The sequence below is a fragment of the Spermophilus citellus genome (assembly GCF_964194105.1).
Source record: "Spermophilus citellus genome assembly, chromosome: 12".
In the NCBI taxonomy this organism is placed as follows: domain Eukaryota; kingdom Metazoa; phylum Chordata; class Mammalia; order Rodentia; family Sciuridae; genus Spermophilus; species Spermophilus citellus.
Genome location: NC_138198.1, coordinates 114810699 through 114838495, shown reverse-complemented (window position 1 = coordinate 114838495; position 27797 = coordinate 114810699). Strand labels below are relative to the sequence as shown.

The 27797-nt window shown below is 35.0% G+C and overlaps 1 protein-coding gene across 2 annotated transcripts; it reads left to right on the top strand.

Annotated features, from left to right (window-relative positions):
- On the top strand, positions 1 to 24352 carry LMAN1 (lectin, mannose binding 1). 2 transcript variants are annotated; one of them, XM_081263408.1, is made up of 14 exons: positions 1 to 274; positions 3790 to 3944; positions 4026 to 4133; positions 4865 to 4926; positions 6120 to 6219; positions 9884 to 10007; positions 11270 to 11328; positions 11740 to 11872; positions 13206 to 13399; positions 13514 to 13584; positions 19528 to 19681; positions 20675 to 20796; positions 21079 to 21141; positions 22388 to 24352. In XM_081263408.1, exons 1-13 carry the CDS (start codon positions 37 to 39, stop codon positions 21113 to 21115), a joined length of 1557 nt encoding a protein of 518 aa, XP_081119534.1. In that variant the 5' UTR covers positions 1 to 36; the 3' UTR covers positions 21116 to 21141; positions 22388 to 24352. The 2 variants fall into 2 exon arrangements, with proteins under 2 accessions (XP_081119534.1, XP_081119533.1); XM_081263407.1 differs by lacking the exon at positions 22388 to 24352 and having other exon boundaries at positions 2 to 274; positions 21079 to 21230.
- Positions 24353 to 27797: the final 3445 nt, after the last annotated feature.

The following is a 27797-nucleotide window of genomic DNA, read 5'->3' as shown; positions in this document are numbered from 1 at the left end:
CCCTCTCCCGCCGGCCTCTGCGTCCCAGAATCCAAGATGGCGGGATCCAGGCTAAGGGGTCCCCAGGCCAGAGCCTTGCCGCTTCTCTGCGCCCTGCTGCTGTCACTCAGTCGCTTCGTCCGGGGCGACGGCATGGGAGGCGACCCCGCGGCCGCCGGTGCTGCGGACACGCCGGCTGTGATGCCACATCGCCGTTTCGAGTACAAATACAGCTTCAAGGGGCCGCACCTGGTGCAGAGCGATGGGACCGTGCCCTTCTGGGCCCACGCGGGGAGTAAGCCCGGGAAGGGGGCGGGAGGCCCGGGTCCCCTCTCCGCCTTCCGCCTCCTCCTTTCACCTTCTCTGCGCGGATACCCTGGTGTGGTGAGGGTCCCTTTCCAGCTGTTGCACACCGTATGCGCTGTGGTGGGGAACCTCTCTGCAACCCCAGGTTCCTCTGGCCTGCAAGTTCCCCCGCCAGCCTCTGAGAGCCTTCTCAGCATTCTGTCCACTCTTATCCACCTCATGACTTCTTTGATCTCCTCGGTACTATCCGTTTGATCTAGAAGTGTTTTGTTACTTCCTTCCACATCCCAGCCCTCAAACTCACTTTTGGGTGTCACGTTTCACCCTGATGCCACGTCTCTGGGGGACACGTTCCCCACCCACAGCCATCCAACCTGAGACCTGTTTCATCAGCCTCCTTTCTCCTGCTTACTTTTCTCCAGTGTTGTTAGCAATGGTTAATGCTCAGGTTTGTACTCAATGCTATTTGAAGACTCCAGAGAACACAAAGATTGATTTTAAAGTAATTTTTAAGTTTTTGCACGTCAGAAGACGTTATTAAGCTGTTAGACCTACACCTTTGCCTCTCTTACTGACTTTGGTGTGGTCTTTGATCTTTGCATTATGTAACTTTATAGTCACACTTATGCTTTATTATGTAGTAGAAGATTTTTTTGTATTGATTATTTCTGAACCTGGCTAAGAATAGCATTATATCTTCTCCTTTTAAGGAAAAAACCAATAGAAGTTCTGCTTCAAGTTTTATTCACCTTGTTTTGGCTCTCTTATCGATAAGAGAGTCTTGTTAGAGCATATCTGCAGGTTCTAGTGCTGATGTGTCACTGCTGACTAAGGAATCAGTCCTACCACTTGGCATGTCATAACCTCTGTTCAGTGACCATCAGATACACCCTTTAAAACAAGTGGCCAATGCCTTTTGATGACACGAAAACTCTGGCAGTTTGAATTCCATCTGTATGTGTGATTAAGCAATCATTTATATAAGGCTTGTATACATCCTTCTAGATTATCCAGTGCTTGAAATAAAATGTTTCATTTCTAGAAAGTAAGTACTAAATAGAAAGCACTCTTTTGGGAAGGGCCATTACCTGCAAATTAATATGTAATTATATGGTATAAATTTCAATTTGATTTAATGACCAAGTCATCAAGTGTTTGAATCCGAGTGCAATTATGTTGTTAACTCAGCAGTTATACATTATGAGCCCACTGGGAAAAAGGATAATGGTGGGCAATTGTTATCAAGATAACATCATTGTTGATACACAAAGATGATGCAGATTATACTAAACACAAGGTTTTGGATCTTTTGCTTTCAGTGTTTTAGGGAGGATAGGAATGATGATTAATTTTTCAGTAGTAATGGATTTGTTCATACTTTTTCACTTTTGCGCCTCTCCATTATCTGCCTGCTTTTCTCTCTCTCTCTCCCATATCCGCAAATTAGGAATGTTAATCAACTACCAAAGTTAGTTACTTTGACTTTCTTTATAGAGCCATAATCTATTAATCTGGTGTGATGCAAAAATTCAGGATAATGTACCTTAATGCATTTAAATTGTTTGTCTAGACTATATTTGAAATAAAGAGATTAGTATTTTAACCGTGACTTAATCTGTGTACTGACTCTGGGAGTTACTGCTATGGATGTCCCTTGCTTGCACCACTACTCTAATTTTTATAGTCTTATTGTTCTCTTTCTGCCATTATTCATTCCCCCCTCCCCATTTTCATTTGGCCCTGCAATCCATTATGTAAGACAAAAAGTAGAGAGATTTTAGGATATAATTTAAACAAAGCCCTTGATGTTTAGCCCTAAATTAAGATAAAATCTATCATGTTTGTCTTTCTTAGTTCTAATGTCCTTTTGTACTGCTGGTACACATGGGTCCATAAGGGCAAAAAAAAATGATACTTTGTAACTATAGCTCTCAAATCTCTTTTCACCTTCATTTTTCCGATTTGCTCCTTAGTAGATAAGACAGGTGTTATCTGTTTTACATATGGAAAAACTGATATTCAGAAAGGTAAAGTTTCTTGGAAAAGGTTACATAGCTGGTTTCTATAGAATTGAACTCAAATCTAGGTGTTCTGATTATCTGTCCAGTACTCTTTCTGGTGCCTTCCTCTCAACCATTCAGTGTTTGAAAATGATAATGACAAAAGTGAGTGATCATACTGAAGCATTTCAACTTTACTTTTTTTTCAGTTTTTCCTACCTATAAAGTGATATTATAGTTTTATTTCCTAGCATAAATAATAGTTTAATATCTGAAAGGTTATGCAGAACTTTTCAAATTTTAGGCCTAATCATGCTTTAATAATTATCTAATTCAAGAATGGGAGGATTGAAATACGTATAAGCATACCTCATTTTATTGCATTTTGCATATATTGTGTTTTTTTACAAAACAAAGATATGTGACAGTCCTATTTCCAGCAAGTCTGTTGGCTCCATTTTTTTTAAACAGCTTAGATGATCATTAGCTTTTTTAATAATGTTACTTTTTAATTAAGGTATGTACTTTTTTAGATATTATGCTCTCATATATCTAATAGACTAGAGTGTACTGTCAATATAACTTTTATATTGACACTGGGAACCAAAAAAAAAAAAAGTGTAAAAACTGCTTTATTGCAGTGGTTTGGAACCAAATCGGCAGTATCTCCAAGGTATGCCTCTATGTGCACTTTTATAACCCCTTATATGCCTCTGAGGTTGTTAGAGAGATGAAATAACTTACCTAAGATTAACCTGCTAGTTAGTGGCGGAGCTAGCACTTCAGCTCAGATTGGAAGTGCAAACCACTACTTTGGGGATCACCATTTTCTCTCAGAATCTACCAAAGCTGAAGAATGGCTTACTGAATTGAAATTTAGTTGACTTTCTTCCTTGAAAAATGCATATATGCAGAATATTTTGCATATAACTTTTAGGATGTTTATGGAAGTGATCAAGCTCAGCCCCTTCATTTTACAGGTGAACATATGGTGAGCCCAAGAGAGTAAGAGAATTTATTTGTTCAAAGTCCCAGCTGTACTGAGACTAGGAACAAGTCTTTTGATTCCTAGTGGTATGTTCTTTTCAAAATGTTTAAGACTTTTAACATTTGTAAACCAATAAATAAATATGTTGCACAATTTTTTAAAAAAATATTTGCAGATTTTTGAGGTATTTAAAAAATATTATGAGAATCAAATAGGTAGTTTGCTTTTTAAGTCATAATTTCCTTCCTCTTGTGTGGAATATTAAATGTATTGTTATAGGTTTATTTTATTTTATTTTTACTTTTACAGAGATACTTCAGTGTTCCAAAGATAAAAGAGGCATTAGGCCTAAAGTTTCAAAGTTGAAACTGTTAATATGAAATTATTTCTTAATAAAATTATTGCTCAGCTTACTAAGTTAAAATTAGTTTTTTAAATATGTAGTAGTTTGGTGATGATGTGTTGAATTTTATCTAATTATAATTTAAAGCTTTTCTTCCCTTGTTTCTGCTGTAGATGCTATTGCAAGTTCAGATCAAATTCGAATAGCACCATCTTTAAAAAGCCAAAGAGGGTCAGTGTGGACAAAGACAAAAGCAGCCTTTGAGAACTGGGAATTGGAGGTGACATTTCGAGTGACTGGAAGAGGTCGAATTGGAGCCGATGGCCTAGTAAGATCATTTCTGTTACTTAGAAAATTAATATAAATGTACACACCACTGACCTAATGGTTCCCTATTATGTATTTTCAGGCAGTTTGGTATACAGAAAATCAAGGCTTGGAGGGCCCTGTGTTTGGATCAGCTGATATGTGGAATGGCGTTGGAATATTTTTTGATTCTTTTGACAATGATGGAAAGGTATATTTATTTTAAAAGCAGTTACAGACTTTGTTATATCTGCTAGCAAAGTTAGATTATGAGAAATATACCTTATTTGACACTCATGAGTTTAATTGTGGCAAACTTGGCAGGTGATATTTTAAATATGGTAATTAGTTTTAATTTAGCAACTGAGAATTTAGCAACTGAGCTATACAGATACAATTTTTCATAAACCAGATGGAGGTCATAATGGAGCCTTAGAACTTTGCAGTGACTGCCTTCCCCACCACCCCTGTAATGTGCTTAATAATATTGCTGGATAAGCCTGAAACATTAAATGTAGGCAGGGAAACCAGTTGTGTTTAGAAGACTTTTGAAAGTTTGCTCTCATCACAGTGTTCATGTGCATGACTTATTGCTAGCTCATGTAACATCTTTTCATGTCAATCTCTCTTTTTGATCAGACCAGATCTCTCCTCAAACAGTTAAGAACAAAATGTACTTACATATTGTAAACATTAACTGTGGTTTAGCAGTAGCCTTAAGATTAATGACATTCCCTTTAGCTGGTTTTTTTCTTCCCTGACTTTCAGTGATCCCTATTAGCAATTCAAAGAACTTTAATAATTCCTTGAATGCCAAGGCCATATTATTTTAAAATTTTGAGTTCTAGAATTTTAGAGATATAAGAGACTTCATAGTATAAGAATGATCTAGAATTTTTTTTATTAAGGCCTTTAAAACAAATGCATTCTTTTTATTTTTAGAAAAATAATCCTGCTATAGTTATCGTAGGCAACAATGGACAAATCCATTATGACCATCAAAAGTAAGTGTATGATCTTACAATGTTTCTCATTTTAGCTTCTCTTCAGAAATTGCATGAAAAATATTGTTTCATATCCTGAATACTTTGCAATTAAGATTATTCTTTTTCTTACAATGTCATTTTGTAACTTAGTGAATGGATCTTATTTTAATTTGACTGTGTCCCAACCCATTAGTCCCAAGTTTTCACATCTGAATATCTTAATGAAATTGACATAGGTACATTAAAATAGGTTGGAATCATAATCTAGAGTTTATATACATTATATAATTGAAATTATTATAATTATATAATATAGTTATAATTATTACATAATTATATTGCATATAATATAATTATATAATATTTATGTGCTTATAGGTGTTCCACATCTGGAACAATGAAACCAAATGGGTTAAAATTGTTTCTATGAACCACATCATATGTTAAACTTAAAATATATATTTATTTAACCTAAAATTATATTATACAATATTTTTGAAGGTTTATAGAAACTTCCTGGCTTTCACTAGTCTTACTTTTTCAGCTTTATTAATTTTAAAACTAAAGTTGAGCCTTAACCAAACTAATGAATACACAATTTATGCCACTTTATTCATTCTAAATATTGTGGGTTACAAAGGATCTGAGTGTTCAGTGTATTTATAATGTATGTGAACTAGGAATGTACGTTTTTTATTTTCACATATTTGTTATACAGGAATTACCTCTTAGTTAGTCAGTGAACTGCAAGAAACATTACTTATCCTTGCTGTAGTTTGCTATTTCCTGCCTTAGTGATTTTCAACCCTGGTAGTTCATCACCGCTCTCTCTGGAGCTATCTAAAGTAAAGGTACCTGGGCATTGTCCTTTCTATTCTACTTTAGTTCATTTCTGGTGGAGTCTATGGATCTGCATTTTTAAAAGCTCTATAAGGAATTTGGATTCTGCCCTATGGTAGAGGTCCTCTGTCCTAGCCTCATACAGAATGGTATATCTCTCCTTGCTGTCAGCACATAATAACATTGGTTCTCATGTCACTCAAATTCTGGCAGGAAAAAATTTGTGCCACCTTTGTATCCTCTAAATAAATAAAAAGTTGAAATAAGTATCCTAAGATTTTATCATAACTTGATATTATTTTAATCTTCCTGAATTTTTAAATATTGAAAAGCTTTCTAAGTTTCTTTTTTTCCTTTCTCTCACACTCTAGTGATGGTGCCACGCAAGCCCTAGCAAGTTGTCAGAGGGACTTTCGCAATAAACCCTATCCTGTTAGGGCGAAGATTGTATATTACCAGAAAACTCTGACAGTAAGTCGTAGTAATCAAATGAATAATGTTCTAGTATGACTTTTCTTCTTGATTTCTTTTTGAATTGATTGAAATTAAATGGACTTAAATGTGGATATTGTTTATGTGCTGATCAGTGTTACTCTAAGAGAACAGACAGAGCTTGGTATATGTAGGCATCTATTTAAGAACTTGCCAGCAGGTTTCCATTTGGTCAGTAGGCATTTGAGCACCATGCTCTATGTGACATGTTATATGTATATATGCTAGTCTTTGGGAAGTAGGAGTAAGACAAAGGTCATTCTCCCCAGAAAGCTTATAGACTAATGCTGGAGACACATGTAGCATTAGCATGCTATGTAACAAAGACTACAATGCACCACCATTGAGGAATTGTAGGAGTGAAATTCTGTAACTCTGATGTGGGAGTGGGGAAGGTCAAAAATAGCTTCTCAGAATTAAGCTACATTTTAAAGCAGGAGCGGGAAGTTTGGGGTAGGGTGTGTGTGTCTTCTAGGCACAGAAAGCAGTCATAGGGCCTTGAGAGAAATTGAAATATTTGAGACAGAGTTTGCTTTGACTTATAGAGGACACCTGGGGGAAGCAAGTTTGAAAGTTTGGCAGTTATACGCCTTGCACAGGGTGTCCTGTAGTTTATCCTGTAAAGAACTTTTAAGAAAGTTCAGTTTTAAGCAGAAGATGAAATGATCAGATTTACAATTTTGAAAGATGACTTAGGTCCTAGTGTTCTTAAAGGATAAGCCAGTTTTGACTACTTGACTCTGAAAAGTTCCAGGCCTGTGCTTTGTACCTTATGTGCAGTTTTTTAAATAGCCCTGTGGCATATGCATCTCCATCTTAAATGAAATTGAATATAGGAGATTTTGAATAATTTCAATATTATCATACTGAATAACTTGGAGAACTCTTATGTAAACCCAGCTCCATCTTAAATGCAAGACTCCACTTGTGGTCTGCACCAAGGTGGTGCCAAAGAGAAGGCAGAGGAGAGATGAGGAGCAGGTGGAGACTGTAGGACTAACTTAGTTCAGTTTGCCAGGGGTTGAGGTACAAATAGAGTTGTAGAGTGAAAGATAGTTCCTGAATGTCTGCCCATTAGACAACTAATTGGTACCATTTCCTAGCAAAGTAGCAGTTATCTTTGTTTGTGTTTGGGGAAAAATGGAAATGAGAGGGTTGGTACATGGTTTAATTATAGATAAATTGAATTTAGCATAAAACATAGATGGCTATATCCAACGGGCAGTTCTGATAACTAAGATCATCAATGCATTGTAAACTTTGCTTTTTAAAGATGTTATCGTATCTTTTGTGAACTTTTCCTTTTCCTAAATCATGAGCTAGCCTTAAACTCCTATGTATGAAACACTGAAAATTAGCTCTACAGGTATGTGGAATTGAACCCAGGGTTTCATGGATGCTAGGCAAGTGCTCTGCCATTGAACCACACTCCCAGCCCTTTGGAAAACTATATTGGCTTGATGTTGAATTCCAAGCTGTTAGAGATCTCATTATAGAGGATATGTCCAGGGTATTAGGCTGGACATAGGTTTCACTATAATTACTATTCATCCTGTACAGTTTCATTAGGGTCATCACTAAGTCACACTTACCTTCATATGGATAAAGCTCAGACAGCAGATATTCACATGGTGAGTAGATGCTCACTTAAGATCTCAGAGAGGCTGTCTGCATGATTTTATTCTACACAATCTATACGGGCCCACCAGCAGTTCCTGCAGAGTGTACTACTTCCCCCCAAAATTTCCTAGTAAGATGAGATTGGGTTTTGGTATATGTATTAGCATATTTAAAATTCCTTCATAAAGAAAGGATAAATAAATAAACCTTAATAAGCTTCACATTCTGCAGACTTATTTGGCCCTGGAATTCTTTGTTGCCTAATATCTACAGATAACTGTAGGCTGGTGTTTGAAGTTACATGCTGCAGAACATGCTGGACATGCTAGACTCCTAATGCAGCTTATTGGGTCTAGCCTGTGAGCGTTTGCTCAGCCTGTTGTTCCTTCCAGTGATGTTCTCTCCTTTTCTCTGTACTTGACTGACCATACTCAGCTTTGAACATGCTGCCTCAGATCCCTTTTCCACAGATTTCCCAAACATCAGCTTATAATGATATATTTCCCCTAAACTCTTAAAGTTTTATTTTATTATTATTTTTTTTAGTGCTTTTTTTGGTCTTTGATGAAATGTGCTGTCTTGAATTGCTAGTTAACTCTATGTTATATCTTTTCTTACCAATATGGTTATAACTGCAGGCAGGCATTTTATCCTATGATTCTCAAAATCATTATTATTGTGCCCATGTTAGGTACTCGAGAAATGTTTAAGTTAGTATTTGCACCTCAGCTTGTCCCAGTTGTTTTTGACATTGGAGGGAAAAGAAAAAGATATTGCAAGCATGAAGTGTGTGTTCTGGCATTAATTATGAACACTTAGTACGTGGGCTTTACAATCCCAGTCCTGATGGTCCTCCTAACTCATAGTACAATGAATATGTTATACCCTTAAAAAAAAAATAAGAACAAGACAATAAAGACAAGTTGCAAATGATATAAACTCAAACAGGATTATTTCTAATAAAAAGAAACAAATATTAATATTAGTTAACTATATGGCCAGTGTTCTTTAAAATTAATTTTAACTAGTTTTTAGTCTACATATTTTTATATTACATTACATAGAGAATAACCTTTTCTATTGATGGGTATTTTATTCTTTTTCTGAAAACTTGGACAGAGTTCTATAACATTTCACCTGTGTGATTTAACCTTAATTGTCTGTGACAAAACTTTTGACTCTAGAAGTTGTGATACAGGTGCCCTTGGTCCATGCCATGGACCTACTCCTTTTGTGGCCACTCCAATTTCAGTGGCTATCTTTTGGGGTAGGGCTAGTGATGGGGTTGTTAGGAATGAAGAGGTGAAACCACAACTTGACTGGGTTGATGGGCAGAGTGTTCATGTGTCTACTGGATCCCTATGCTTTCTGAGAATTCCAAGATTCTCTTAAGAAATTTAGGGTCGTTACTTCAAATATACATCCTACTGAGAAGAAGCTTGGATGTCCTTTTAGAGACTTCTGTTACTTTTGCTGTTTCTGCTAACCTAAAACAGCCCAATTACTTCACTTACATAATAAAGAAGAGCTCACTACTTGTTGAAGCAATTTATTTAATTCTCTATGAAGTGTAGTTAACTTGCACACTTAACCTATTTGGTTTTAGCTCTGTCACTGGGGTTTCAGAACAAATATGATCTCTCTTCTGAGTAAACCATACAAAGAGAATAATTTTTTAAAGAGCAAGTGAGCCATATTTCATTTTAGAAAATTTGAATGAAAAATTATCAAAATTTTCACATTTTAAACATTTGACACAGTGGGTAAAAAACAAATGGAATATCTTATTATATGATAATATTAAGTAAGTGAGGTTATTTAAAATTACCCTTTATAATAGTGAAAGGAAGCAAATTTTTATTTATTTTTAATTAATTAATTTGTTTGTTTGTTTGTTTATTTATTTATGATGTTGTAGATTGAACCCAGGGCCTTGAAGGAAGCAAAGTTGAACAAATTGACTAACTGTAGATCATTTTACACTGTCCATTGTAAAAGCTATAGCTGTAGTATGTCTTTCTAGGTAATGATCAATAATGGCTTTACACCAAATAGAAATGATTATGAATTTTGCGCCAAAGTAGAAAATATGGTGATCCCTCCACAAGGGTATTTTGGAATATCTGCTGCAACGGGAGGTCTTGCAGGTAAAACATGCTATCTTTTTAATATTGAAAGTTAGTGAATTGAGTTTTATAGGTAATAATATATGTTGGAGATATGTAAACTTGTTTGCATGTTACCTTTTAAGACTATTTGAAGCCTTCCCATAGTCTACTGTGCGTCTTTGGCTCTGTTGGGACAGCTCTCATTGTTTTATAAGTATACAGTTGGCTAGGGATGCATACAGGTATCCAACTTACAGCATTAGTTTGGGTACTGTTTTACAGCAAAGGAAACATATTTAAATTTGAAGCTATAAAAGGTTAATTGTCATATGTTTTAGGACCCTAAGTGTTGTCACATCATATATAAGTGAATTTGGCAATCTGAGGAAATTTTATTTGGGGACCAAACTTTATACCAAGATTCAGTGATCATTTTTTCTCTTGTGTGGTAATAAATGAAGTTACTCCACATTAACCCAATTTTGTGTTTATATGGCACATTGTAGTTTTAAATACTTTTCAAATGTGTGGATCGTTCTCTGCAACCCAGGGAGGGCGGAAAGAGAGACCACATTTTTCCTATTTTTAGATGAATTTGTTAAATCTTATGTGAAAGGTTCTGAAGATCACATGGCCTATAATGGTTAGCCCAAGAAGGTCTGATCCCTGTCCTTTTAGACCACATGATTTCTGTTCAAGTTTCTCAGTGTACTGTGAAGAATCACAGTTTTCTGGATTGAATGTGCCTGCATCTCTCGATTTCCATGAGTGGTAGAAAGCATGAAGACTGCTGCACACTGTAGATAATTGTTCTACTCTGTGGATGTAACTAACCAGGACAACCTGCTGAGTCTCTGCTTTCAGCTTAAACAGCTTGACATTAATTTGCTTTTATGTGATTTTAGATAAAACATAAAGTTATTTGTGGCTTCCATGTGAGTAAAATAAATATGAAAGGCAATAACCAATACATGTGATGAAATAGACTCAGAGACAGTTAGGTATAAGAAATATATTAACAGGATTTTGTCTATTTGTTTATTGTTTATTCCTTATTAGACATTTGTTAAGCATCTGTTATATGTTAAAGTTGTTAAATGTTGTGATTTAGGGTTTAAGAAAGTGAATTTGGATTACTTTTAATGTAAATCTTTCAGATGAATTTTTGCCCTTAAGGTCACAGAGAACCATTGCCTTTATCAAATTACAGCTTATTTATCATTATTTTAAAAGCAATAAATATAAATTCACAGCTATAAAAATAATATATTATGGAATTTTTTTTTTTTTTTAATTTGTAGATGACCATGATGTTCTTTCTTTTCTGACTTTCCAATTGACTGAGCCTGGAAAGGAGCCAGTGAGTACATATATTTGTTTTTCAAAGTGTATTTTCAATTTTCAATGGTTATGCCTCATGGCTGAAAACTTGGGAAGACTGACCTTCCTGCTGTATGGTCATGTACAAGTTACTTAACCTCCCTAGTATATAATATTTTTATTGGCAGAACAGATGTTTGTCCTGGCCACTTCATGATGTAAGGATTAAAAGAGACAGTATACTTAGAGCAAGTAGTAGTGGTTATTGTTATTTTTGTTGTTAATATTAGTAGCAAGAGTAAAGTTTTTTTTTTCAATTAAAAGGAATAACCATTTTATGTTAACCTTTCAGCTGGTGGTAGAATAGTGAACATAAGAAAAAGAACATATATTGAAATGTCTCACGGGTTCTCTTATCTTTTTTATGATTTATTCTTAAACTCCAATAAAGCCTACACCAGATAAAGAAATTTCAGAAAAAGAGAAAGAAAAGTATCAGGAGGAATTTGAGCACTTTCAACAAGAATTGGACAAAAAAAAAGAGGAATTCCAGAAGGATCACCCTGACCTTCAGGGACAGCCTGGTGAGTGGTGGCAAAGCTGACATCCATGGTGGCTGTAAATTGGATGCATGATTCCATGTGTTTCCTATCTCACCCCCTGCTCTCTGACCTAGCAAGCTCTAAGTAATTTTTTGGAAACAATTTATGAGCAAATCTTCAGTCCTCAAGAGTTGAAAGACCTTAAAAGTGAGACCTTATCTTAGTAAAGTGTCAGTAATGAATGCCACAGTTGTATAGATGAATCCTACACCACTAGTGCTTGAGCTCCATGGGGCAGGGATTACACTTATTATGTTCTCTAAACCTAAAAAGTAACCCAGAACATTACTGTGCTGGTGAGGCTCAGCAGGTATTTGCTAAATGAAATCATCCAAGGTTTATGTCTCTCCTTTTAGTAGTACTATGTTTACCTTTTTAGCATAGAGGTAATACTTAAAAACTATCAAAACTATTGTCAGAATAATGTGAAATGATATCTAATCCACTTCTCTCCTTACTACTAATAGAATCTTGGACTTGAATATTTAGTATTTTAAAGTACTAGGGCTCAAGCGGTAGTGCGCCTGCCTGGCATGTGCGGGGCACTGGGTTCGATCCTCAGTACCACATAAAAATAAAATAAAGATGTTATGTCCAACAAAAACTAATAAATAAATAAATAAATAAAGTACTATTCTAAGCCAATGTAATTCAGATCTTGCTTATTAAATTAATAATGTCAAAAATATAATGTTAAGACTGGTTTTTATTACCTGGTTTTCCCTGTGCACATAAACAGTCACTGCTGTACTTAAAGCCTGTGGCAAACATTTAACACTGTGTAGTGTAATGATCACCAGTGTCATCCAGACTTGAAGAAGATAAAAATGAAGCATAAATGTCTTTCTTTTAAGTATGTGAAAAGTGTAGTTGGTGAATTTTGAAAAATGTTTCCACCTACTTAACTATCACCCAGTATATTTTTTTCACTTTGGAAAGCTCCCTGGTGCCTCCTTCACATCAAAATCCCTCTCCACAGAGCCCATCACCATTTTGATTTCTGTCACCCTACATTAGTTCTGCCTATTCAAACGGACAAAATTATACAATATATATGAAAGAAAAAATTACTTTTAAATGACAAATTTAAATGGAATTTATAAATGTTCAGCCACTAGAAATGGCAAAAAACAAATAGTAAGAGTCATAATTAAATATTTACACATTTTTCTCTTTGGAAGATTATACTACTATGTTGGAAATGTTTTAATTTTGGTGTCTGTTTACCCTTTGTTTGGTTACAGTATTTTAGTAATCACCTATATATATAAGTATATATAGGTGATTCTAATTTTGATTCATAATTACTTTGCAGCGGATGAAATATTTGAGAGTGTGGGAGATCGTGAGCTAAGACAAATCTTTGAAGGACAGAATCGTATTCATCTTGAAATTAAGCAGCTGAACCGACAATTAGATATGATTCTTGATGAACAGAGAAGATATGTCTCTTCCCTGACAGAGGAAATCTCTAAGAGAGGATCAGGGATCCCAGGGCAGCATGGGCAGGTGAGCTTTCGGAACATGCAAATATGACTTATTTGACTCTCTTGGATTAGAGTAGAAAAGAAAGGCTATAAAATGAGGATTATTGAGCTAGCTGACCATCTTTTTTTCTTCCAGATCACTCAGCAAGAATTGGATACTGTTGTGAAAACTCAGCATGAGATTCTGAGACAAGTAAATGAAATGAAGTAAGTGCGTCAAAGTCGTGTTTCAGTGTTAAGTGGTATCTTTATCCTAGTGAAGGTTATGCATACATGCACTGTGTTATTATGAGGAATCAATCACATTCTTGATTCATTTTATAAATAGGGGACTATAAACATAAGAATTTTTAATGGTACAGCCAATTTGGAAAGCAGTATAGAGATTCCTTAGAAAGCTGGGAATGGAACCACCATTTGACCCAGCTATTCCTCTTCTCAGACTATACCCAAAGGACCTAAAAACAGCATACTACAAGGACACAACCACATCAATGTTTATAGCAGCACAATTCACAATAGCTAAACTGTGGAGCCAACCTAGATGCCCTTCAATGGATGAATGGATAAAAAAAAAATGTGGCATTTATGCACATGGAATATTACTCCACAATAAAAAATGATAAGATCATGGCATTTGCAGGGAAATGGATAGCATTAGAGCAGATTATGCTAAGTGAACTTAGCCAATCCCAAAAAAAGAAATGCTGAATGTCTTCTCTGATATAAGGGGGGTGACTCAAAATGGGGTAGGGAGGAAGAGCATGGGAAGATTACCTCTAGATAGGGAAGAGGGGTGAGAGGGAAAGGGAGGGAGAAGGGGAATTACATGGATGGTGGAAGGAGACCCTCATCGTTATACAAAATACATCTATGAAGATGTGAAAAAAAGAAAAGAAGTAAAAGAATTTCTTTTCTTTTCATGAAAAAGAAGACTCAGATTCATAATAGAATGCATGTTTAGGCATTATGTTCATAGACTTTTTTTTTTTACTTTTGCTTTGTTTGTTTATTGTTGTTTTTTAACACCTAATATATGTTTGTTTTCACATCATCAAAATTATTTCACCTCTATCCAAGAAATGCTGTGATATAAATTAGTAAAAATTTTGGAAGCTAGAGAGGAAAAAGGAAAAGAAAAGTGGGGGAATCTCAATAAAATCAATGGGAAATCAGTAAAATAGAGGAAAGGGACCAAAGGGAGGGAGGACAGGAAGGAAAGGGGAAGTACTTCGAAATTATATTGGCCAAATTATATTGTTGTATTGTGTGCATGTATGAATATATAACCACAAATCTCACCATTATGTATCATTATGTAATTATGTGCATTACACAATGACAATACATAATAAAATATGGAAAAAAAACAGAAATTTAGCAGTATGAAATTATATCAGTTTTAAATAATTAAAAAAAGAATTTTTGATATTTAGAAACTATAAACATCTAAATTTTTAATAGTTTTAACCTAGAAAAAAATCCTTAATGTCTTTAGAAAAGCTAACTTGACAGAGTCAGGTGTGTGCTTGTATGTAGAAAATATTAAAAGAATATGGAATGTGACATATAGCAATTCTATGAGAAATACTAGGGAATGAGCATGTTTAGCATTGTAGGACTATAATATAAATTAATTGGATGCAGGTATTCTTTTTTTTATGGCATGAAAACATTTTAAAGGAAATAATGTGTAACAGCCTCTTTTTTCATTCTTATCTTGTACCCTAAGAGAGACTAGACAAAGATCAGAGTGTTGAATGATAAGTTTCTGATGAGAATGATTTACTTATGCAGACGATTAACATTTCTCAATTCCTTGAGCAGAGAAAATAAGCCAGAGTTTCACGTTTCCATAAGCTAATGCTTTAGAGCACTATCCTGACCAGTATAATCCTTGACAAACAAGAATGTCAAGGTATATTATTTAGGATTAGGAAATTAAACTGGATTAAACAGAAGGTGATGTTCCTGACATCTAAAGATGAAAACCACTCAACTTATAACTGAAAATTTGTATTTCTTTAATTCTGTTTTTTGGTACTTAAAAATTTTTTAATATCGTGAACTCATGACTACCAACTGAATAGTTGAGCTATTCAGATAGTTTAGCTAAATGAATAGAGTTCTTTTGAAAATGAACTTGATCATGTAACATAACATTTGAATTTTTTTATTTTCATCTGTTTTAGACTTCAAATGCTGCAAAAATAGTACAGAAAATTTCCATAAAAATCTTTTACCCATCTTCCCCTAATGTTGACATCTTATATTACCACAGTATAATTGTCATAACCAGGAAATTAACATGGATAAAATACAATCAGTTAAACTAATGACTTATTCAGACCCCCTCCCCGCCCAGGGATATATCCTTCCAAGGAAATATTACTTTCTCTTTCTTCCCTGCTATCTCTCCTCAGTCCTTTCTCCCTTTCTTTCAAACCTTTTCCCAGTATCTCTGTTGATAAGCAATTATATTAGTTTCTGGTTTGTTCTTCCTGTTTTTCTTTTGCACATGTGTATTTTCTTAAGTCTTCATACTCTAGAAACCCTTGTGCTTTGTTTGTTTCATTTAGCAGTAGTATTAGAGCACCTTAAAGTTTAAGTAGTGGTTAGGAATTTTTTAGGATATTTGATAGTCCTTACAAACTCCCACTTACTAGTGGAGACCAAATGTCATGCATGCAATAAATTAACCAAAACTGAGCTCAAATTTTGAATTGGTCCTGTAGAGCTTTTTCTCTGGAATTAAGGTTCAGGAAAAATGTGAAGAGATAGGAAATATTTGTCTTTAATGGAAAGGAAGATTTGTGTCTTTATAAAGGATTTTCATGTTCCCATAAAGTCATAATTTTTTTTTTCTGTAGAGGTCTTAGAAAGCATGTAGTTCAGCCTTCTTTCTGTAGCATTGAACCTTTTCCCACTTCTTCATCTCAAAACTTTTTCCTTTCAAGATTTCTAGCATACTGCTCACTCTTTGGCCTCTCTGCTTCCACTTAGTTTTCTTCACGTGTTGTTCTTCTTTCCAACATCTCTTAAAAGATGTTTTCTCTGGGTTTCTATCCTCTTTTCACTTGATCTATTCCCTAAACGAAGTATGCCCCCTTTCACGACAATTCTGCCTCATAGACCCCTCCTCATTCTTTAATACTCTGCTCTAGGTGCCCAGGAAAGTTCAACACATCTTTATTTGCAGAGCTCTATTTTTTTCTAAGACATTGCTCTCCTGCAAGACTGTTGGCTCAGCAGGGCAGGAATTACATTTTTCTCACACAGTTTATTTCCCTAAAAATTGCCTGGCTCATAACATGTACCAAATAAATGTTAGCAGAATCATAGGCAAACAAATGAATGATTGAATTAGAGAACATTAAGAGACTCAATTTTTGTATATTAAAAGACATTTCTATGTAAGCAAGTTCGTACTTCTGGGAAGCAATATTCTTAAATGGAGTTATGTAAGAAATTTATATTACATGGGAGGTTTTAGTCTTGGTAAGTATTTCAAGTGTATTAAAATATAATCTTTAATTGGTGTTTTAATGGAAAAGCTTAGCCTCATGAATTTTCTTGAGCACTTGTGCCATGGAAATAAATTTTAATCAATATATGACATTGATTCAGAAAGCACTTGAGATATTTTATAGCTAGTTTTAAAGTCTTCATTGCTTCTTTAAGTCAAATACAGTTTTTTAAAACTTAACATTTAGTCTGACATAACTATGCTATTTCTAATTAATTCTGAGATTTGAGTCTCTTCTTTTTGCTTTCTTCTAGTAGAGCTCTTCTTTTTAAATTAAATTTTATTCTAGGAATTGAGTGGGATAACTTTGTATTTATTCGTCCAAATTGAACCATAATTGCAGACACTGGTAGGAAATCAGAGACATAAAACTCATTCTCAGGGGGCTTATGCTGATCCATCTGTGCAGATCCAAAGTAGGAAAGACTCCATGTGGGACGATTGACTGTGTTTGTTAGGGAAGGAACCAGGGGAGAATATAGAGGAAAGGTAACCTGTAGTGGAGGGGTTTTACCAGAAAGAACATCCAGAGGCTTAAAGGGAAAGGATATTTTTCAAGGAATGGCTAGAGCCAAGACAGGTAAAAAGGAATAGTGGGAGATAAAATCTGAGCAATAAATAGCAAACATTATAGAGACACTTGAGTTTTAGATTTTGTGGCCACTTTCGAACATCCACAGAAATAGAATAGTACAATGAATATCTATCTGTGTATCCATCAGTCAGCTTCAACAGTTGCCAGTTGTATTTTATTTACCTCACAAAAGAAATTTCCAGACTTGAAGATAATTTGTAATATAAGTGTTAATATATACCTTTTTAAGTGCTTAGTAGGTAAAATAATGATATTTTCAGGTAAATTTATTTCCTTATTAATAAAAAGCCTGCTATATTTCTGCAATTTTTAAAGAAAAATGTTTGTTATTTCTTACTATCATGCTTACAGATTCATATTGAAAGGGCATACTCACTGGTAGAACTCCTTATTTTACGTATGAATAGTGGAATCACATCTTGCATTAAATTATATTCTGAAGTCAGTATGTTAAGACAAAATGTTGCATGAAGTCAGAATTACCCTTCAAAATAATATCATGTTGGAGAATATCACACCATCTCAGCATACCAACCAGTTTTTCCTTTATATTTGGAACAAATAGATTCTTCTTTGGTTGGCTTCTGGTTGAAGCACTAGTTTGTATAGGAGCCATCTGGTAGAACTGCAAGGAGAAAACACTAGTTGGATTTGTGTTTGGGGTTACAGAGTCCCCTAGGATTCTAAGATTTACCAGAAGTATTCGCAGAACTCAGAAAAACTGTTATACTCATGGTTATAGTTTAATACAACAAAAAGGTATTAAGCAAAATAGCAAAGAAAAATGGTGCAGAGAGTTGAGTCCAGGAGAAAGAGGCTCCAGCTTCTGGTTGTCCTCTGCTAGTGTTCTCACAGATGGTACAGATGGTCCCCAATTTAAATTTTTCAGTTTTACCATTATACAAAAGTGATACACATACAATAGAAATTGCACTTCAAATTTTCAAGTTTGATCTTTTTCCAGGCTAACAATGTGTGGGATAATACTTAGTTGCAATACTAGACAGTAGCATCTAACCACAGACCCTATCAGCCCATGTAGTCATGAGGGTAAATAACCAGTACTCTATAGTGGGCTGGGTTGCTAAGCAATGATGTGCTGTTGCTTAGTTGTACTAAATGCACTTTTAACTTCTATTTTTTGTTTTATAAGGGGTTTGTCAGACTGTAAATTTCGAAAGTCAAGGATCTTCTATACTTAATTTTCCCAACGGCAATGTGTGACGAACAATATGTGCCAAGTGCTGCCATCTAGGGAAGCTTACCCAAGCCTTGGCATCTAGGATGTTTTATTAGAGATCAGTCATTATAAATGGAGCACCCATGTAGCTGACCGAAAACACTCTGTCATCACTTTCTTTATGACTGTAGGCAAACAAAAACAGAATTCTCATAAATCAGAGTTTGCATAAACTGGCCAGGCCCAACACCCCAGAAAAATAACTCTTTATTGGGGAGCATATTCCAGGTGCTTACAGAGATGACCTGATCAAGGGCAGTCCTGAAAAACTTTAGAATGCATAGGATTTGCAGAGTTTAGGTCTACTTAATCCTTTGCTATAAAACATTGAAAACACTGGAAAGATTTCTTGCAATTTATTAAGAGTAATTAATATCCATTATATTATTCAGAATTTAACCTTTATTTTATTTATTTATGTTTATGTGGTGCTGAAGATCAAACTCAGTGCCTCGCGTGTGCTAGGCAGCATTCCACCATGGAGCTACAACCCCAGCCCACGTTGCTGGTTTTAATATAGACTATTTGGTAGTACTCTCTATGTATTATTTTTAGGTGGCCTTTAGTGAAGAATAAAGCCGTAGTATTAAGCTGTAGTTTTATAAATCATTTTCTAGTTTTGAAGACAATTCTGAGTTTAAATACTTTCTTTACCCTTTTTTTGTGTGTGTGTATGTGTATGTGATCTGATTATTAAGCTTCAAAAAGTATAACCATTTGAAATCTGTGACTGAAAAAGTCAATCATCTTTATAGTGATTTCATTATATAAAGAGATTTTCTGTTTCAGGAATTCCATGAGTGAAACTGTCAGACTGGTCAGTGGGATACAGCACCCCAGTTCTGCAGGAGGAGTCTATGAGACCACACAGCACTTCATGGACATCAAGGAGCACCTGCACATAGTGAAGAGGGACATAGACAACTTAGTACAGCGAAATGTGGTAACTTTGTTTCTTTTTCTGTAACTGTTATAGACTTCCTTAGAAAAGGAAGAATGCATGGTCTACTTTTACTCTGCTGAAAATATTTTAACATTAGTTAGTGTTAATACCTTTTTTTGGGGGGGGGGGTACTGGGGCTATACCACTGAGCTAAATTCCCAACCCTTTTAATTAATTTTATTTTGAGACAGGTCTCACTAAGTTGCTTAGACTGGCCTCCAACCTGTGATCATCCCATCATGCCCAGCTAGCTGGAGTTTATTTTTATTATTCAGGGTAGAATTGGTCCATGTCTTTCAAATTTCTATATATTTTGATTTCTTTGTTAAGTTTTATATGTAGGATTTACATTATCATTCAATGAAAATATCCTCTGATTACCATTTTAGTATCTTCTCTGATCCATGGCTAAGGCCAAGGATGGTTTGGGTAATATATATGTCCTGAAGAACTGTGCTGGGTAGATGTAACTATATCAAGAACAATACATATGGAAATAGGAAGAGAAATGTTTTTTAGAACAGTAGTGAGTAATATTGAATGCTGTGAGATTGGAGAGAATGATGGTAAGTAAGAGCTATTATGTTTGTAGTTTATTAGCAGGATAACTGTGCCATTTATTTTCTGAGCTGAAACACTTTTGAAAGTGAAGGGTGGGCTAAACACACTAGTGTAGCAAGTGTACACTGAAAGTGTTCAGGGGAATGTGGTTTGTATTACTTCTCATCTCTAAAACTTTCAAAATCATCATCATCCTTAGTGAAGACAAGAGCCAGAAGGCAGTGTGATAAGGTAGAAACCATCTCATGTCAACTACTCTTAAAATTTTTTTCATTTTTAAATTAAAAAAAAAAAAAGGAAAAGTTGAAGTGATAGAAGATATTTCTAGGGAAGAATTAATCAAAATACTTGTTTGTATAATAAACCACGAGTTTTATAAAGTTTCATGTATGTCTTTTTCCAAGCTACTAATTTGACTAATTATAATTATAGCCGTCCAATGAAAGATCAAAATGCCCAGAACTACCACCATTTCCATCATGTTTATCGACAGTTCACTTCATCGTATTTGTAATTGTACAGACACTGCTGTTCATTGGTTACATCATGTATAGGTGAGTCTCCGTGAAATTTGACATAATTATTTTCTGTGTTTAATTTGAAATACTATATGAAGCTTTATATACCCATAATGCAACTTTCAGATACAAAGCAAATATTATTTCTAGTCTATTTCAGTTCACATTTGGAGTACATACATAGAATATATGCTTATCTTAATGTATTTTATATTTCAAAGGCATTGATATTTTAAGCAATCCTGTTTCTTTCCAAAGTTTAATGTGAAGAACTTCTTTCAGTTTTTTTCTCTTTTTTCTTTTTTTTTTTTTTTGTAGGACTCAGCAAGAAGCAGCTGCCAAAAAATTCTTTTGACCACCATTTTCATGTGTGTACATCATGTATGTATGTACAAAATGTCTTTTTGAGGGACTTTTAAGTATTTAAATTACTTCATAGTCTAAATTATTAAATTTTATATAAAATAAAACATTGTTTAAACATTGATTTTTTTTCGGTAAGAATAAACCTTAAAGATAACCACATGTAAATTTATTCATAGTACATAAATCTGTTTAAATTTCAGTGAACTGGTTAGTAGAATGTAGCCACTGAATAAAATATTGACAAGAGGATAAATACTAGAAAATAAAAAATAGAAATAATAGAAAATGGATATGAGTGTAACCCACTAAGTCTCTAATATGGAGAGGCTTATTTATTTAACATAAACACACTTGTCCTCTTGCCTCCCAGAATGTGGGTCTAAGTAACAGCTCTCCATCGTATTTTGTCACCAAAGTCTTAAAGGTTGGAATTTCCTAAACTAAGACCTGGCTTTGCAGTTCTTTAATCTTAATATAGCTCCCTCTGGAATCAAAGAATGTTTTGTCTCAGAGCTTTATGATGTGGTTAATAAGCTTCAGATGTTTAATGAAATGTTTTTCCCTCTGATTATCAATGCTACATCTCACCGTTAAAGGAAATTTTAGGGAAAAATTAAGAGCTGCATTTTGCCTAAAAAGTCACTTAGATGAAAACATTCCTCTGATAATAGTTTTTAATGGTTATTTTTGCCTGGTGATGTATTCATTTCAGAATGGCCCATATTCTTGAGTGTCTTCATTCAATATTATAAAAAAATAATTTTTTGTACTTATATTTTTAATTTAAGGAATTTATTTCTCTCATTTTGTCCAACGTAATTCAGCTCAGATTGCATGTTTTAAGAATATTTTGAGTTCACAAAACCTAACACTACACTGTGGTTTACATTACTCTGTGTAACCCAGGATTTGTTACTCCTTGTATACTCTTACATTAAGGAGGCTTGATTTAGAAGCAGTTTTAAGATTTTTGAGGGCAAAAATTGAAAAATAGAGCAAAATACTTCTGATTTCTTCCTTTTAATGCCAGAACTAAGGATGTTGTAAAGCACTTGTTAGTAAACTTAACCATGAAATGTTAGACTAGAAGGAGATTTTATAGTCTTTGTACATAGTTCTGGGTATTAGAGAAACCATCTGTAAATGACATTTTATAAATACAGATTTAGTTTTTGTTTTCACACCTGGTGTAGACTTACTTTTGCTTGCTTCAAAATACTCTTTTACCTAAAGTGATTTGATTCTCTTTCCTTTGCCATAGGATTGAGAGTAATACTGTTTTATAAAATAGTACTATTGAATTCTTCCAAGCCTTCCCAAGATTCCTCTCAAATGTCATTTACAGATTGGGCTAATGAACTTAAAATTTCTATAAAGACTTCCTGAAGAACTGTGCAGTATAGCAGTACTTAACTAGCACTGTGTGTGCGAACAGTCTTGGATTGCTTCTTGTGTAAGTGTTTATCCTAGAACACAGAAAGAGAATAACTAATGACGACTCACTCTACTTTGGTCACTTCAACGTTGAAAAAGTTCCTCTCACATTTCTCCTTTGTGTTAACATTTTGAAATTCATGTTTCGGAGACATCATCATCACAGAATTTACTCATATTCCATGAAAAAAAAAATTACCCTCAGAAGAATATGTTGTAGACTGTGGAACTTGGGAAATCCTCTTGAGATAAAGGCTGCCAAGCCCAGTATTTTTTAAAGCTCATGGTTACATGTGCCTGAACATTAAAGAAATACAGGATCTATGCAGTATACACTTTTCAGGTTAGAATTCAAGGGGAATTCTTCTGATTGTTCCTAATACTAGTAGAGATGGTTGTTATGAAAGAGAATGAGCATGAATTTTTTTCTTATTAATTTAACTTGCTTGAAAATCAGTAAAATAGTTCATGTAGGACATTTATCTTATTATTTGAAATTTGTTTTCCTCAAAATCATCAAGTAGCTCATTTTTTTAACAAAGTGTTTCGATCTATGGAAAAATCAATCACTGCCAGAATTTTTTCATTTTTGTAGTATTATGTATAATTGAATTTAGTCACTTCTCTCACACCAGCAAGTATTTTACAGGTGCCTTGGATTAAAACAAAATTTATTTAAAATTTTTAATGTAAGTTGTTGTGTTTATGATGCCACTTTTAAAAAAAATGCAATTACATAACGGCTGATGCCCTTAATTAATATACTTATTTGTATTCCAATTGTTTGAATGTTTTATTCAGCTTGAAACTTTACCATGAAGTCACAATAACCAATGTTCTGTTATGTGTTAAAGGCATATTAGTGTTTCTTAAAGTATAGTCCATGGACCATTCTGGGTCATGGAGTGCTTGTTTAAAATACAGATTTCAGGGCCCCATTCCAAGTCACCTGTATTAAAACTCAGGGGTGGGAGGGCTTCAGAGTATCAGTGTTCAACAAGCATCTCAGATGATTCTGAGAACACTAATGGTTGAGAACCACTAAAATGGAGAGTGAAAAATAGGTCTTTTGTTGGCTTAATGCTGAGTTGAGAGCATAATATTTTTTATTATCAATGAAATTATTAGCAAATGTGCACTGATTCTTTTATATGTAAAATTTACTTAATGTTTATTTTACTAAAATTCTTGGTTCATTAGTGACTACAAACTAAATCCAGGTTATTACTTGTAGCTCTTGGTACTTTGGTGGCAGCTTATGTTCAGATCCTGGTCAAGCCATGGAAACTCCCATCTTGAAGCCTGCCAGCTAAAGCCCTTGCTTTCTTGTTGTGATTGTGCTGATGTTTCATCTCAGACAACTGTACTTTTTGATAACGTGGGGAAAACAGAAATTACTTGAATAAGGGATTGCCTGCCCTGCCACTTTGCAGAGATGTGGTCTTTGTAAAGAACATAAAGCAGTTGTGAATATTAAGATGTGATTATCTTTCCCTGTCCATGTATTTGTCAAAGGGAGATAGTAAACAAATTATTATATTGGGGATTTTTTTATTTATAAGATCTAGTGTAAAATCAGCTCTTGCAACTTTTTAGATCTGTATGTTGCCTGTTTAATATATTTCTTTTATGATATTACTTAAAAATTTAAAAGGATTTTCTATCCACTGTCAGTTTCAATTGGATAACATTTTGTCAAGTTTTTTTTTTTTCCTGATTGTTATTTTATGCTAGCTGGAATTTAAAAAATGACACTGACCTTATTCAAATAAAGAAATATTTTAGTAGTTTGCTATTTTCTTCATTGATCTCAGGTAATAAGTAGCTTTTCGTTTTCCAAATAAGCTCTGATCTGCAATAGAACTTCATTTATCTGTCATCTGTGCTTTGTCTTAGGTGACCTGCCTCCTGTGGCATCAACAAATGGAAGGGAAACTGGAGAAAGTAGAAATGACATTTGTTAAATATTTACTCTTGCTGGTAATGAAAAGTACATATGAAAACAATATATTTGATGTTTTCACCTTCAATAACCAAATGCTGGCAAAAGTATAGTTAAGCTGGAACTCTTTGTTATTATTAGTTACTGGCAATTTTTTAAATCTTTTTTTTTCCCCCACAAATACCATTAACCTAGTGAAACTGGGTTTGAGTCTTGGCTGTGCAACTTACTAGAGGTGGTTTTCAGTATCATCATAATCTTACATCGTTGTTAGCATTGTAAAAGAGAGTCTTTATAAAGAGATTTCAAAAAGTAACATACTAAGTTAATGGATCCCTTTCCTCTATAAACATAAAGAAATGTTGGATAAAAGATTTAAATACATAGATGAGTGTGAAAGAAATTAGAATTTAAAGATTGATTAGGGAGCTTGCTAGGGGTAAGGATAGCAAAAACTAAACTATATAAGCCCTGATACTGTGGTTGGAGGATATGTTCAGTTGGAGCTTAAGGGATGTGATTTTGGGCCTGGAAAACCCATTAGGTTTGAGCTAAGATGCTCAGATAAAGTTAGGACCCTGGCAAGTTGCTCCTTCAGTGGAAGTGGGCTAACAGAACCTTACACCCTGATGACAAGAGAAAACATAACAATCGTCTCTCCTTGGGGTTCTGGATAGGGAATAAAATTCTCTATAAGAAATTAAAGACCCAGCCTCATGCTTTATGCCATTGTAGCATCCAAATGACCTGCATGGTGTGGAATTTTCCAAGCCAAAACTAAATTAGTTCTGGTCTGGTAAATTCCAGGAGGAGGCAAAACAAAAGCACTCTTTAGCAATAATTCCACAACAAAAGCACATCAGACAACCCGGAACATCTAGTCCTAACTGAAATGAGCTCTAAAAATCATACACCAAACAAGAAAAATGTGAAAGAAATAGTAAATAGAAAACTTGGCACCTCCAAGAATCTGGGGTAACAGTGACAAAGAAAACCAATATGTACACTGTAAATGACTTTAAAAGACTTGAGTTTATTTAGACTAGAAATTATAAGGAAGGAAGGGAACACTGAAAAGAAGAGTAAGAAGTTATCTGGTAGTTAACTTAAATACCCAGAGAACTTAAATATGAGCAGAAGGATTAAATTGGACACTGCTGAAAAAATGATTGCATTATATGTAAGAAGTCTGAAAAAAATTACAGAGAATGCATCACAGAGATTAAAATGCAAAATATGAGAAATTGGCAGTTGATAGAGAGGTATAATATAAATCCACAAGGGATACTAGAGGGAATAGGGAGAATTGTGGGATGACTACTCACAAATAGAATTTTCCAGAACTGATACACATAGAAAACTGAGTCTACAAGAGATCAGAAGGCAGATTTCGGGGGGCTTCCCACAGACATTATCTGAATCATTAGATGCTTGCTATGATCTGAGTGTTAGTGTTGTTCTAAAATTCATATTTTGGAATTCTAACTCCCACGGTGATAGTATGGGGGCTATGCAAGTAGGGAGGGCTGCAAGAGAACCTACGCTAGGCAGACACAGTGACATGAACTAAAGCCAGGAGTTAAGAAGCAGTGTTGTTTATTTGAGAACCTATAATCAATCCTGTTACGCCAGAAAATAAAGGGGAAATTGATGATTGGATTGCAAAGCTGTAGGCTGTTAAATTAGACTTCATCCAAAAGGTAGTGAGATGCCATGAAAGTTTTAAGTAAAGGATGTTTGCATTTCAAACGTTGCAGTTGGTTGCTTCGTGGAGAATAGATTGGAGGGAAACTTGCTCCCTGTGGAAAATGGTGGCCTGATAAGAGGCCAAGACAGTGAAAACTGGGAAGTAGAAAACTTATGGCAATAGTAGACATAAAACTAATAAACCAGGCATGGTGGTGCATGCCTTTAATTCCAGCAGCTCAGGAGGCTGAAGCAGAGGATCACGAGTTCAAAGCCAGCCTCAGCAAAAGCAAGGCACTAAGCAACTCAGTGAGACCCTGTCTCTAAATAAAATACAAAATAAGGCTGGGAATGTGGCTCAGTGGTCAAGTGCCTCTGAGTTCAATCCCCACTACAAGAAAAAAACAATAATAATAGCATTGTCTTAGTCCATATAGGATGCTATAACAAGATATCATAAATTAAGTAGCTCATGAGCAACAGAAATGTATTTCTACAGTTGTAGAAGATGGGGAAGTCCAAGATCAAAGTGGCAACTTTGGTGTCCTGATGACTTGCTTTGTAGATGGCTGTCTTTTTGCTATGTCCTCAGATGGCAGAAGGGGCAAGGGACCTTGCTTGGGCCTCTTTAATAAGGGCACTAGTCTGGTTCATGAGGGCTCCACCCCATTGCCCAGTCACCTCCAAAGCCCTACCTCCATACATTACTTGGGGGTTAGAATTTCAAAATATGGATTTTGGGGCAACACAAACATTCAGACCGTAGCAGGCATCTAATGATGATTGATAGGGGAAGCAAATGAGAAGGAAGAATGTAGGATTTTGTTTCTTGCTCAAGGAATTGGATGCCCTAAAATAAGGAGCCCAGGAAAACAGGTGGGAGTTGAGGTGAGGGAAGAAGTTGAGCTCCATTTGGGGCCTGGAATTTGATGCAACTTTCCAAGTGAAAATAACCAGGAAACTTGGAGTCAGGATAGCTCCATATCTCAATTTATTTTTTATTAGTTCATTTTAGTTACACAATATTAAGAGTTCATTTTGACATAATTATACAAGCATGGAATATAATTTGCTCTAATTCAGTCCTCAGTACTTAGCCTTTCCCTCTTCTCCTCCCTCCCCCATCCCCTTTCCTCTACTCTACTAATAACCATGCCTCAATTTTTTGAGTTGTAAGATAGAATTATAACAGCACCAAAACAGAGCCTGCAAACAGGATGCCTGTGCCCAATAAATGTCAGCTATTATTATTTTATGGGATTGAACTCGGAGCACTGCACCCTAAGCCTTTAGCTCTTTCTCTGCCTGCTCGTGAGTTGTTGACAAGGGAACAGTCCTCAACAGTGTTAAGAGTTGTTAAGTTTCTCAGATTCTTGCATGTCCAGCCAGCTGCCTGGTTAGCTACCACATGCCTTTGTTCTTTCTTCTCTCTTTTTCTCTGAACCCCTCTTGTTTCCACTGAGTCCTGCTGCCCCCGATGGCTGCATGCCCCTTTGCTGGCCATCACTACTCATTTTTCTGGGCTCTGCTATTGCTGCCATGTCAGCTCAGCAGCAGAACCATTTCTGCCAAGTTCCATCCTGCATACTAGCTCCCATTGCTGCTCTTG

Bases quoted from the DNA above. Each gene is read 5' to 3' on its own strand.
- LMAN1 (XM_081263408.1), top strand. From the start codon at position 37: ATGGCGGGATCCAGGCTAAGGGGTCCCCAGGCCAGAGCCTTGCCGCTT. The intron at 13,400-13,513 runs GTGAGCTTTCGG...TTTTTCTTCCAG, and splicing joins TCCCAGGGCAGCATGGGCAG to ATCACTCAGCAAGAATTGGA. The intron at 20,797-21,078 runs GTGAGTCTCCGT...TTTTTTTTGTAG, and splicing joins ATTGGTTACATCATGTATAG to GACTCAGCAAGAAGCAGCTG.